The sequence below is a fragment of the Heloderma suspectum genome, chromosome 8 (assembly GCF_057233095.1).
Source record: "Heloderma suspectum isolate Gila_16-S chromosome 8, 16-S_ref, whole genome shotgun sequence".
Taxonomy (NCBI): domain Eukaryota; kingdom Metazoa; phylum Chordata; class Lepidosauria; order Squamata; family Helodermatidae; genus Heloderma; species Heloderma suspectum.
The window spans coordinates 24,170,961-24,185,125 of NC_139465.1; the positions used below are offsets into that span (position 1 = coordinate 24,170,961).

The following is a 14,165-nucleotide window of genomic DNA, read 5'->3' on the forward strand; positions in this document are numbered from 1 at the left end:
GGAAGGGTGGGGAGTGAGGTTTCCAGGAACCGAGCTTGGAGCCCTGGCTCAGAGCTTGGTGCCCAGAAACCGAAAAATCCTATGGCCATCTAGACACTGTTTAGCAGCCATAGCACTGCTATGTTTGTATCATCTGCACTGTTTAGCAGCTCCTTTAGAGAATAAAGCTATTTTTTCAGCATCTTGAGATTCGGTCTCTCTTTTTGGATCTTTGTTCTGAACCTGGTAACTATAGTTTCCTGGTTTGGTCATAATGGGGAAACAATGGTTAATTAAGACTTCCAGGGTTAGTTGCAGCATGCCAAAGAGGGAGGAGGGACAAGACTTTGTGCATGGGTAAAACGCTTGTTCATATCTCAGTTTATTACGTTTATTAAGCCAAGATATGATAATCTGAACATAGTCACAAAGATGGAGCAACATGTTGGGGCTCTTCTGTGGGATAGCCTTGTGCCAAGTCTCTCAGCTGCCTTACTTTCCCACCATAAGAGTCATAGGAGTAACAACAACCCAGAGGATGGGCTGAGTATGGTTTGAGTATGGGCTATCACTAAATCATGGGTTGTCGTTACATGTGAATCCTGCAATATCGTTTAACTATGGGTTGTTAACCATGAACAACCAAGAGCTCACAACCCCACAACTAACCATGGGTTCTCTTCCTGGGTTCTTTATGGATAACAAACCATAGTTAACCCATAGTGCAGGGTTTGCATGTAACGACAACCCACGATTCAACAACAACTCATACTCGACCCATACTCTGGGTTGTCATTATATGCAAACCAGGCCATTAAATGTTGTTTAATCAAGTGATACATGATCATGTGGACTAGCCCCTGATCTGCAAATGCAAAGGCAAATATCAGTTTTAAGTCTGAACAATCTGCCTGCCTTTAAAATGCATCATCAGAAACAAACAACCAGCGTATTTTATTTTATTTTCCTCTTTTTTCCTCTTCTTTTTTCTTTTTAGGAAGAAGAGCTAAGTGCTACTAGCTGTCTACTAGAGTTGTTGAAATGGCGTATCTCATTGTCTGTTTTACTACTGGATTTCTAAAAAAACAAAAACAAAACACATTTTCAAGATTTTTCTTCTTTTTCAAAAAAAAAGATCATCATGTAAACAACAACAAAAATCTACTTCTCTTGTGTAAAATATATCATTATTTCTTTAAGGTCTTTTCATTTCCTGGGAGGGGGGAGGGAGTGAAAGGTAGATCATCCTCTTCTTGAGATCCCCCCTGAGGGTAGACGACAAAACACACCTTCTGGCCCCAATGCGTCAAGGATTCTAAAATGAATGAACAACCAGGCTATCAGTTAGATGAGACTAGAGCTGCCAGTATCAATTAGGGAGGAACTATAGCTCAAAGGTAAGGCTCATGCTTTGCATGCAGAGCAGGTTCAACTCAATACCTGACGGAGCCCCTCTCCCATCATGAACCTACCCATTCACTATGCTCATTGTCTAAGGCTCTCCTTCAGATGTCTCCTCTGAGGAAGAAGGCAGTTTCCTAGGTTCCTATGGATTTCTTTTTCTGTGTGACAAATCTGGCTATGCAGGACCAGAACAATCCAATAGGCAGAACAGGCGTCTACGTGGGGCATTAGAATTCACGAGAGACAGGTTCTTCTGGAATATACTTAAAGGGATGGTGGTGGTGGTGGAAATGCCGTTGCAATGCAGAAAGAAAACAAATGCATGGGCTATTATTTATTCCAAACATATTTTGATATATTATCTTTTTCAAGATAGCTAAAAACTAGCTAAAAGTGGGTTAAATGAAACAACTATCAGGTGGATCCACAGTTGGCTACTGAATTGGACTCTAAGAGTGCTTATCAATGGTACCGCAGGGCTCAGTCCTGGGCCCAGTACTCTTCAACATTTTTATTAATTACTTGGATGCGAAGCTACAGGGAATGCTTATCAAATCTGCAGATGACACAAAATTGGGTGGGATAGCTAATACCCCGAAAGATAGAAACAAAATTCAAAGTGATCTTTATAGACTGGAGCACTGGGCAGAAAACAACAGAATGAAATTTAGTAGGGATAAATGCCAAGTTCTGCACCTAGGAAAAAGTAACCAAATGCACAGTTACAAGACGGGGGATACATGACTCAACAACACTACAAGCAAGAAGGATCTTGGAATTGTTGTAGATCATAAGCTGAATATGAGCCAACAATGTGATGTGGCTGCAAAAAAAGGCCAGTGCTATTTTGGGCTGCATTAATAGAAGCATAGCTTCCAAATCAAGTACTAGTTCCTCTCTAACCAGCACTGGTTAGGCCTCATCTGGAGTAATGTGTCCAATTCTGGGCACCACACTTTAAGAAGGATGCAGACAAGCCGGAGAGGGTTCAGAGGAGGGCAACGAAGATGGTCAGGGGACTGGAAACAAAGTCCTATGAGGAGAGACTGAAAGAACTGGGCATGTTTAGCCTTGAGAAGAGAAGACTGAGGGGAGATATGATAGGGCTCTTCAAGTGCTTGAAAGGTTGTCACAGAGCGGAAGGCCAGGATCTCTTCTCGATCATGCGAGGGTGCAGGACATGGAATAATGGGCTCAAGTTACAGGAAGCCAGATTCTGGCTGGACAGCCACTTGTCAGGGATGCTTTGACTTGAATTCCTGCATTGAGCAGGGGGTTGGACTTGATGGTCTTATAGGCCCCTTCCAACCCTACGATTCTACATGGTACATGGTAATAATGCTTTAAAAAATCCCCCATAGCTGCATGTTTAGGAGTGAATATAAGAATTTCTCCCCATTGAAATAGATTAGATACCAAAATGTGTTGGGAATAAAGCACGATCCAGGTGGTTGGAGATCTGTGTGTGTTGGATGCATTTTCTACAGCTACTTTTGACGCTCTTGTTGCATGTGCAATACAATGGCCCCATTCCTGCTCAAAACTTTGGGGCACCGGGTTCTGGGATTCCCTCCTGCTCCCATGCACACACTCCGAAGTTTTTCTAAGGGCAGATCCTTCCCCTACCCTTTACTTGTAGAACAGAGAAAAAGGTCTGAAATCACAAAAAAGCACGAGGAGGGATTATACATTGTAGTCCCCCCCCCCACACACAATGAGATGTGGGATGTGGCAGCAATGTCAGACTTTGCCTAGCCATATGGCTTGAATGCTGAGCTCTGGAAAGTCCTGAGTTCAATTTCTGCCTCTACTGTGGATTCAGAAATAGGCTGATGAAAATCTGTGTCAGTTCAGAACCCTGTGATATTTTCTTTGGATAATCAATGTAATTTATTCCATATTCATAGCCTCATGGGTTGACTTCCCACAGTGTGCACTTCCATGGATTCTTTCTTACCTGTTATCATATTTACACACTTTGGTTTGTTTTTCCAGTACACTCCAAGAAAAAACACTGGCACTCCAGTTAGTATGATAATCAGTCCAATTCCACAGACTACTGGCTCAGAATATAAACTGAAGATCAAGAGAAAGGCCCAAAATATCAGGTAAGTGATTGGAACCAGGAGATTTACCTAAGAGGAAAGAAAATATTGGAAGTGTACAGAAGCCTGTTATTTCTATCCTAATTTCCTTTGTGACATATATGTCAAAGGAGTGTTGACATTGACTAGACCAAATCACAAGCAGCTTCTGGTCTAATCAATTTAAAGTATAAAGGAATTTCCATTCTAAGTCCCTTAGCGCCATACAAAATCAAAGGTGTGGAATAGACTGAGAGATAGCATGGTGTAGTGTGTAGAGCAGTGCACCCCAACCTAGTGTCCTCCAGATGTGTTGGATGCAACTCACATCCCCATCCCATGCTGGCTGGAAATGATGGCAGTTGCAATCCCAACACATCTGGAGTGCACCAGGTTGGGGAAGACCAGATTAAGGTGTTGTGGTCTAGTCAATGTAACTAATCAAGGAAACTTTAAACGTGTTTAGTGGTCTTGCTTTGTACCACCCTTTCTCCATTAAAAAAGCAGGACTTAAAAGACAGGTGATACATTAATAACCATTCATCCTTTTACATATTTATATAAATATGAAATTAAAATGTAATTAAAACACACACACACACACAAAACTTTAAAACCAGTTCCAAAACATGTCAGCAATAAGAGCAGGGGGAGGAGGGATGTGTTTCTCATTCTGGACATTATCCAACAGCTTAAAAAAAAAAAGTCACACCAAAATGTACACATGTCCTTTGCAACACTGCTGGTTGCACAGCAGGGGTCCCTTGCTGGTCTATGACTGTAATAAAATTGATTGATTGACTGATTGAAGACAGTTGGGGTTCTGTTTCTTTGTCATGGCTAAAACAATAAAAATTGAACTGTATAGGATTCGGTCTCTACTTTTTTCCCGCTGACACTGAACAAAGTGCTAGAGAAACCTGCAAAACCAGAGACCTTCGGCTATTTGGCAGTATAGAAATGTAATTAAAAATAAATAAAATAAAACGTGTTGTGGGAATTGACACATCTACAGTGCCTCCTCCTACTCTCTCAAAGGCTTTGGATATCTCACAGTATATTCCCATTGCTCTCGTGCTGTATTCCCATCATTCACATTCCCCCCCCCCCCCGTGCTGCAGTATTTAGAACAGGGTGGGAAAGAGATGCAACAGTGACAAACAGCGATCCCCTTTGACTGCACAGTTCTTCTTCTGGTTGAGATGAGCCAGTGGTGCATGATGCCACAACAAAATGGGAGCTAAGCACCCCTTCCAGAGGGGTGGCTTTGTTAATCTAGTTACAGCAAAACACCAAAGAGTATTGCGGCACCTTCAACAAAGTTACTATGGCATATGGGGGTTTTTTGGACTAGAGATTCATAATGAATCTCTGCATTTTATTCATTATAACATTTATGTCCCTTCTTTTTTTCTTCCAAGGAACCCAAGGCAGTTTACATAGTCCTCCCCCTCTCCATTTTATCCAGACAACAACCCCGTGAGCTAGGTTAGGCTGACAGTCAGTGACTGGCCCAAAGTCACCCAGTGAGCTTCATGGCTGAGTGGGAACTAGGAGCCTTTCTACATGAGGTTTTTATTGTGTGCTCATGATTGCTCACTCACAGTAGTTTGCGGGTCCTTTACATGACATGCTCCTCCTCCAGGGCCTCTTGCCATCTTTGCAACCATTATCCCAGGTTTTTTTTCCTAACGAGGAAAGTCCGGTATTATTTAAAAATGGCGGAATGAGACTCTCATGTAATTGTGCAATTCTGCTATACCACAGTGCCATCTAGTGGTTGTATAATGAAACATATAACAAAGGCAGAGAAAGAAACCCCCGGGGAAAAAGCACACGTAAAGGACCCTATTTTAATCTCGCAAAGACTCTGGAAAGGGAAGCCTTGGTAAAGGTGCAGGATATAAGCTTCATGTAGGAATGCCCTAGAACCTGGTTCTTCCCAGTCCCAGTTCAACACTCCACCATATCACACTGGCTCTGTGTTAGTCTTTAAGGTGCCGCAAGGCTCTTTGTTGTTTTAGCTGTAAGGAAAGCAACCAAAGTGGCCTTCTCTTGTCTACCTCAGGTGCATCATGGGATGTGAAGGACAGTCACTGCCTGCCTGATCCCTAACCATAGGCCGCCAGCTGTAGAAATGTCATTCAGCCAGCCCCAATATTTTTCACCTTGATAGGTCTGAAGATTTTGGGTTTCTTCCAGCGTAGCACAATCAAGCCTATTATTGTCACTCCATAGCAGAGGTAGTTAATAAAGGACACATAGTTGATTAACGTGTAGGTGTCCCCAACCAGCATGATAATGACAGTGGCCAGGCACTAGGAAAAAAGAAAGTGCGTATTATTAAATGGAAGCTTTACTGGAAGAAAAGTTGCTTATTTAAAAAAGACAACGAAAAACAGAGAACTCTTTTTATGCATATGGTATTTATTGGGTCTCCTCCCTAGATGGGCGATATTGTTTTGATCATCCCTCAGGTTCTTCTGTGGCATCTCTGAAGTTCTACTGCACTGGTAAGCTTAGGGTGCAATCCTATGCATGTTTAGACAGGAAAAAGTCCTACAATCCCAGCATGTCCCACCCCTTTTTCTCAGAGGTGTTGAACCTCTTTCAGCCCAGCTCGCCAGGGCTGCATTCCAGTGGTGGGCAAAAGGGACAGGGCCCTCAGTAACAGCATATTGTAGCTTAAAGCTCTTACTGCAGGCAGCTAAGGCTTCGGAGAAGCATCTCAACCTTTTAGAATGGGGAAAAAATGCACAAATGCTGGCGAGCCACCAAACAACTGGTGGTTCGGGGAAAGGGGGTGGAGCCAGGGGTAAGGGGCATGACCCATCTGGGGTTCTGCATGTTGGGAATACTGCAACCTCATCAGCAAGTTACTGGACGGGGGCAGTGTTGCAGTTAGTTCATGGGAATTTAGGTCACAGCTAGCTGTAGGATCTCTATAGCCTACAGTATGATTTCCTGTGATTTGTTCCTTTTGCTCCTCCCCTCCCCCCTTTTCTCTGCCTTCCACCATTGCTGGGGGCAGTTGTTTGCTCTCTCTTGCTCCTGCCAGTGTTACAGAACACAAATGGACTGAACAAACTCCTTCTTTTGAAAGTCCACGCCGTAACTGCATTTATATGCAAGAATATTGAGAGTAAAGCTGTTTTCTTTCCTACACTGAAGAAGGGAGTGGTCTCCTTTTATTAAGATAGCCTGTATGTGCATGTGGGACTGGTAAACATTCATTCTGCTCTGCCTTTTTGTCTGCCAAATGCCTTTCTAATGGGAGGCATCAATACTAAATAATTCCCATCTCTGTACCCCTGCCAAATCTGTTCTCTTGAGTTCCTAAAGGATCACTGCCTCCTGCATGAGCCTGCTTGGGTAATAATAAGGTCTTCTGAGGCACTTCCCTTGCCATGGAAATAAGGTGGGTGGCCTCCGAAGAGAGGGCCTTCTCAGTGGTGGCGCTCCGCCTTTGGAATTCTCTCCACAGAGAGGCTCACCTGCCACCGTGTCTGTCTTCTTTTTGGCAGTAGGAGAATACTTTTTATTTCCCTGGGCTTTTTAGATGTATTCATTTTTATTTAAGCTTATAACTGGAATTTTATCTGCTCTCTTGTGTCATTATTTTACCTTCGTTTGGTGTTATTGTATTTTCATATTGCATTTTTAATCTTATAAAAGGTGCTCATACAAACAAGACAGAAGAAATCCATCACATATCCAGGATCTTGGCTTTTTATCTGTCCATGGAAACAATTCAAAATGCTTTCCCTTGGGGAAAGCATGCTAGCAACAGGCCGCACTGTTTCCATCCACTGTTGCATTTCACCTGTAGCCCCTCTTTCCCCAGCTAGCTCAGAATGACCTGCGAGCTGTGAAAGGGAAAAGAACAAAGCCACCACTGTCTGAGGCTCAAATCTGGGAGGCAGTAACAGTAGCTCAGTGACAGAGCACTTTTGCTTTGTAGCAAAAGGTCATAGGAACATAGGAAGCTGCCTTATACTGAATCAGGCCATGGGTCCATCTAGCTCAGTATTGTCAACACTGACTGGCAGCGGCTCTCCAGGGTTTCAGGCAGGATTCTTTCCTTGTCCTACCTGGAGAAGGCAGGGATCGAATCTGGGACCTTCTGCATGCAAAGCAGGGGCTCTATCACACTGAGCTACAGCCCCTGCCTGGTTCCAGGTTTGATCCTTGGCATCTCCAGGTAAGACTGGGGAAAATCTCTGGAGAGCCACTGCAAGATAGAGCATCTCTACACCAGCCTAAAATCCTGCATTTAAAGTGGGGCTTTCTGCTTCTGTTTTAAATGCAGAATCGCAACTGACTCCCTTTACACGTGCCTCCTTTTCCCCCTCCCCTGTCCCCCTCCTCCTTCCCCTTATCGGAGTCTTCCATGATCTTTCATTGATCTCGCTCTTCTTCTTGCCTCTTTTCCTCTTTTCACGGAGGGAACTCAAGTGGAACACAATGTGGGTAATTTGATAGCTCTGCGATCTATTTAAAAACAGAACAAAGGGCATTTAGTGCAGGAGATGCCCTGAAGGGTCATGGCGTCATGTAAAGAGCCTGCAAACTTCCGTGAAGGAGCAATTTCAATCACAGGATAAAAGCCTGGTGTGAAGGAGCCCATAGTATAGGCAATACTGAGCTAGATAGACTAATTGTCCCACTCGGTATAAGGCAACTTCCTATGTATCCCTTTTAAGTTCATCCTGGCTTGGTGGCTCTCTGCATAGACAAGTCATACAAACCCGTCTCTGGTGCTTCTGTCCACCAACGATGGATTCAGCTGAATGGAAGACACACGGCACTCACATGCAAGTTTACCATCTGGTATGAATCTCCCACATTGGGAGGTGGCCTTTTGTAGTCATCAGCCACGCTGCTAAGCCAGTCCTTGGCAGCCACTCAAAATCCGGGAGGCACTGGGGTGGAAAAGCTGGGTGTATATGTGCAGCTGAAACTGCAGAGAATCGTGTCCCAACATGATCACAGATTCACGGTGGTAAGCTTTTAATCCTGGGGGCTCTAGCGTGGTGCCCATGGGCCCCACTGTGCCCACAGACACCTTTCTTGGCGCCCGCCAGGCGCCCTGCCCGGCGCCCTGCCCCTCTTCGTTTTCATTTGTTTTAAACTGGGAGTCTGACGTTGCAAAGTGAAGCACCAATCTCCAGAGCTACCTTTATTTCCCAGGGACCAATGTGGCATTCTTGGCCGAGTTACTTGTTCCTGAACTTCATCAGTTTTGCTTTCTGTGAAATGGGTGTTGTAGGAGAAAACTGTGGGTTCAAAAGAGTGGTTTGGTGTTGTGGAGCTCAGACCCAACCTCTACCTTGTACTAAGGTTCCTGGGAAAGTTACTTTCCTTTTAGCCTTCTGGGAAATCGGTGTTTTGTGACTGGCCACATCTACCATGGCAGCCATTTTGTGAATGGGAAAGCCACTCGTGGCACCCATTTTGTGAGAGCACCCATGACATATTCAACATTCCAAATGTTCTCACTGATTCGAGAAGGTTGGGGACCCCTGCAGCTGCTGTATGCCTCCCAATCATATGACTAGCCTTACAGGGTCAGCATAAAACAGATCCCTTTGTTATGAGCTCCGCCACCCTTCTCTGATATCACCGGCATGACGTTTGACATATGTATTGTTGAACCATGCAAGCTAATATTAGAGGAACAGTGATGCCTACACAGACGAGGAGGGCTGGAATTGGGGTGCAGTGTTTGACGTGAATCATAGACAGCAAACTGGGTAAATGGCCTTCACGGGCACCAGAGAAACACAACCTGAAAAGAAGAAGAAAGACATCCAGTGGTTTGTGGACAGCACAGCCCATTTCAAATATTGCATAATTGCTTCTCCATATTCTTCTGGCTACCGAAAGATGCTAAAATCAAACAGGGAGGTCTTGAACAGTGTAAAATGAAACAAAAAAAGACTCAATGGGCTATTTAAGAGTTTCGCTTAATAAGAAGAGAAATGAGTGATAAGAAGGGGTATTTCAAACATTAATGTTACACTTTTGGGGGATCATTGTATGAAAATTTGATCATACTCTTCTACAATGCCCTGGTATCTCCAAGAATGAAGGGCAGTTTAAAATATATTTTAATAAGAATAACAACAACAATATTTGCATGTAATACAATGCTGTATATGTAATACTATACTATATTCCACACCTGGGAAGCCCCCACTGCTAGATGGCACCAACTTTATCACAGAGCCTGACAAAATACACTTTTGTCCACCGGACTACTATTTCACAAGTAAAGTGGACAGAGAGAACACAGAAGTTGGCCTTAGTATATTACAATAAAAATGAGAGTTCCAGAAACAAAATGTTTATCACTGAATGGGCATGTTTCCTGCATAATAATAGCTAAGTAATTATGTTTTCATCCCATCTTTCCTCCAAGGAGCTCAGATGGTGCACAAGGACTTTCCCCATTTTATCTTCACAACACCCCTGTGAGGTAGGTTAGACTAAGAGAGAATGACTAGTCCAAGGTCAGGCAGAGAGCTTTGTGGTTGTCTGAGTATTTGAAGTCCAATATTCTATGCATTACAGCAAGTGACTTTCATAAAAACATAAGAGCCATGCTGGATCAGACCAGAGAAGTATTTAGTCTAACATTCTGTTCCACAGTGGACAACCAGACACCTTTGGGAAGCCCACAAGCACGACATGAGTGCAACAGCACCCTCCCACCTATGTTCCCCAGCAACTACTAGTCAGAGCATACTGCCTCTGATACTGGAGGCAGCACGTAGCCATCATGGCTAGTAGTTAATAATAGCCTTATCCTCCATGAATTTGTCTAATCCCCTTTTAAAACCATCCAGGCTGGCGGCCATCATAATGTGGTAGCAAATTCCATAGTCTGAATTTAAAGTTTATTTGTGAAAGTTGTGAAATTCCCCACCTCCACCCCCCAACTGGGTTTGTGTTTGCTGGTTTTCCCCAGCCCATTGTATGGTTTAGGCCCTAAACCAGGGGTGGGCAATTTCGTAGAGATCTGGGGGCAACTTTCTGCCTTGACTCCCCCACAGGCCACACTCCTAAGCTAAATTTGCCCTTTTTAAGCCTCCATAGTGGTTTGCTACTGAATTTTGGTGTCAAACTGCTGATGGGGGGGGTGGCATGGGGGGGCATGATGGGCTGCACAAGAGGATGTAGTGGGTGTGTGTGCATATTTACCACCCCTACCCTAAACCATAAAATGGGCTGGAAAAAACTTGAGGACAAATAATGATTCTCAGCCTAACTTTACCTCACAGAGTTAACCCTGTGTAAACTGCCTGGAGCTTCATAGAGGAAAGGCACCTTACAAATATGACTAATCACTATTCATTAGAATAAATAAATAGTAATTAATTAGAAGTGGCACATGGTGTTTTGCGTAATGCACAACAAAGCTTTCTAGGTAGTAAAGAAAACAAAAGGTTTCCCTTTGCTTTTCTTGAAATGAGATAGCATTCAGGGCAGGGGTGGGGGGAGATTGCACTTGGTCTAACCTTGATGAGGTAAAAAGGTATCCATTTATTCCTCCAAATGTAGACAGAGCCACAGAGACAGGCATAACCCAGGAAAAATAGCCCAGTAACTTTTCACCAAATGTCTAAAGCAACAAAAGGCAGAAAAACTGAAACATAAACTGCAAAGCACAGAAACATGAATAAATAACAACAACAATAATAACAAATACTGATGACGATGACGATGACGATGATAACAACAAATAATCATTATAATGATAACAAATAATAACTAATAATAATAGTAATAAGTGCAGGGAATGCTTTACTTACTACCGCAACAGCATTGGAAGACAAGAGCTCTTGGGGTGACATGGCAGTGAAGTATGCAATATTGGTGAACGTATACACAAATGTCACCAGTGGGATGGATATGAATATGGCACGAGGTAGATTCCTAATAAAAATAAAATAAAACAGGAGGGGACTGATAAGCACTGATATGCACACAACCTGTGGACAGGGTAAATCCTCACAGGAATGTAGGAACCTGCCCTCTACAGAGTGAGACCCTTGGTCCATCTAACCCAGTGTTGTTGACACTGACTGGCAGCAGCTGTCCAGTATTTCAGGCAGGAGTTTTTCCATCCCTACCTGGGGATGCTGGGGATCGAACTTGGCACCTTCTCCATGCAAAGCAGGTGCTCTACCACTGAGCTATGGCCCCTCCCACGATCAGCTTCTGTACAGACTAGGGATGTACGAAAGTCACTTACCTTTTCAAAGGGTGACATTCGTGGGGGGGGGGAGTGCTCCATCCCTCCCTCCGAAATTCTCTCCGTCCGGCTCCGCTCTGCGGAGATTCCGCAGAGCCGCTGGCCGGGGCTGCCCGCAGCCAGACATCCGGCCGCTGGACAGCCTGCACAGGGACGCAAATGGCGGCCGCCGTAGCCGCCGCCATTTGAGTCCCTGTATTTTGCCGTGATAGGCTACATAAATATTTACGTAGCCTATCACGGCAAAAAAACCCACACCAAACAGCGAATGCAAATGGCGGCAGCTACGGCAGCTACCATTTGTGTTCCTTTTTTTTTTTTTTTGCCGTAATAGGCTACGTAAATATTTACGTAGCCTATTATGGAAAAAAAAAAGGGGGACCGCAAATAGCGGCCACTATGCCAATTGCCCCCCTCTCTTTTGTCGTAATAGGCTACGTAAATATTTACGTAGCCTATCACACAGCAAAAAAAAGGGAACACAAATGGCGGCCACCGTAGCCGCCGCCATTTGCGTCCCCTTAGTTCTGCTGTGATAGGCTATGTAAATACTTACGTAGCCTATCATGGCTTCTGCAGGGACGCAAATGGCGTCCCTGCGTTAGCCGTGATAGGCTACTTAAGTATTTATGTAGCCTATCACGGCCATATGGAAGAAGTGAATGGTGGCTGCAAATGCGGCCGTCATTCGCAATGCAGCGCAGATGGCAGCAGGTAGGTGCTCCGTTCCGGGCCCATTTCGCGGGGTGGGGGGGCAGGGGGCTTCGTTCCACCACGGATTTCAGGGGGCCGAATGCACTGGCATTTGGCCTCACTGAGATCCGTGGCAGAATTCTCTGACATCCCTAGTACAGACAGTATCGTGCCAGTGGGTCTGCACAGACCATCTAAGGAACTGAGTGGTTTCCTTTGGTCCATCCAGAAACCACATCCAGAACGGCTAGGAGACCAACTCAAGGTTTATTTTTGAGAGAGGGAATTGCTGGGTGTCATGACCCCAACTGTGAACAGCAGATGGGATTCTGATACAGAGGAGGATGGAGCAGGTGGATCATGAAGACCAGCAATGCCAGCCATGAAAGTGCTGAAAATGTAGCAACACCCCCCTCCCCCAGAGGCAGCATCTGCTGAGACTGATTCCCCTGAGAGGGGAACCAGCCGCCTTTACACCATGGGTGTCGTGCTCCCCAGAGCCTGTGTGCCAACCTGGCCCACACACAAGACAGGAGCTGACTGAGAGACAATAGGGTGCTAAGCTCCACGTCAGAAGAATGCGCCTTGAAGGTTCTCCATTCTTCCAGAACAGGGTGGAACCTGGGCGGTAGAACGCTGGCCCAAGGGGGACAAAAGAACCCAGCTGAGCCTCGGAACGCATTGGAGTAAGCTGTCTGCCTGGAGCTCATCTAAGCGACTCAAATTCTAGGCTGAGGCTACTTGACTGACTAAGGTGATGGAGGCTGTAGTCCAACACGTCTGGAGGACACTGGCAAAGGCTGGTTTGTAGGTGTCTGGTCCTGTTCTTCCCTAAAGATCGCCACGTATGCCAAAGGATTTGTGGGGGAGCGGTGGTGGGATGGATGTTTTTCGCTCGCACTGAAGTAATAGAAGGGCTCTTCCTGCAAGGTGCTGTGGATGATCAAAGTAGTGAGACAGATCCACACTGCAGTGTTTAGGAAGAAATATGTTTCCACTAATAAAGAAACATGTTTTGAAATGTTTTGGGGCAGTGGAGGCTGGTGGCTCTGAGGTCGGCGGGGCTGTGATTCCATTCTGGGTTTCAGTCAGAACCAGACAGAATTCCATAGGACTGATCCAAGGTGCTGAACCCTTTTGGGGGCTAGGGCCCAGCACCTTGGATATGTCCTTTAGAGTTCTGGCTAGTTCTGACAGAAACCCAGAATGGAGTCACAGTCCCACCAAAGGAACCAGCCCCCACTGCTTTCGGGGACTCCACAGTGCATAGTTAAACTGTGACATTTGCTGCCCCCTGGATGTAGTGATGGCCACCAGCTTGGGTGGCCCTAAGGGTTTTAGACAAAATAATGGAGGATAAGGCTATCGACGGCTCTGAGTCGTGATGACTATATGCTACCTCTGGGGTCAGAGGCAGCATGCCCCTTTGAGTACTAGTTGTTGGGGGACTACAGCAGAAGAGGGCTATCATCTTCATGCCCCTGCTTAGGGGCTTCCCAGAGTCATTTGTGCTGAAAGACTCTTTTGATTTTTTCTGCATCCTTTATTCCTTCTGTGTTGTGTCTTTTTAGATCAGGGGTGGTCAACATGCGGGCTGCATGCCCCCCCCTGCTGCCGGCTCTGCTGCCCCCCAAATTCAGAGTTTTTTAAAATTAAAAATGTCATCCGTCACTCTACAGAGCATCAAAAGGGTAAAAATTAGCTTGTTTGCAAGCTAAATTTGACCCTGTGGGTGCTCCGCAGTGCTA

At 45.1% G+C, this 14,165-nt stretch overlaps 1 protein-coding gene across 1 annotated transcript in view; it reads right to left on the reverse strand.

Annotated features, from left to right (window-relative positions):
* Positions 1-974: 974 nt before the first annotated feature.
* Positions 975-14,165, reverse strand: part of SLC7A10 (solute carrier family 7 member 10) — a 78,784-nt gene continuing 65,593 nt past the window's right edge. Inside the window, exons 6-11 of the mRNA XM_084812431.1 lie at positions 11,282-11,405; positions 10,988-11,091; positions 9,159-9,255; positions 5,636-5,785; positions 3,341-3,518; positions 975-1,294 (exon numbers count right to left, since the gene is read on the reverse strand). Of these exons, the coding sequence (XP_084668557.1) occupies positions 1,167-1,294; positions 3,341-3,518; positions 5,636-5,785; positions 9,159-9,255; positions 10,988-11,091; positions 11,282-11,405 (781 nt within the window). The 3' untranslated portion in view covers positions 975-1,166. The remainder of the gene's footprint in view (positions 1,295-3,340; positions 3,519-5,635; positions 5,786-9,158; positions 9,256-10,987; positions 11,092-11,281; positions 11,406-14,165) is intronic.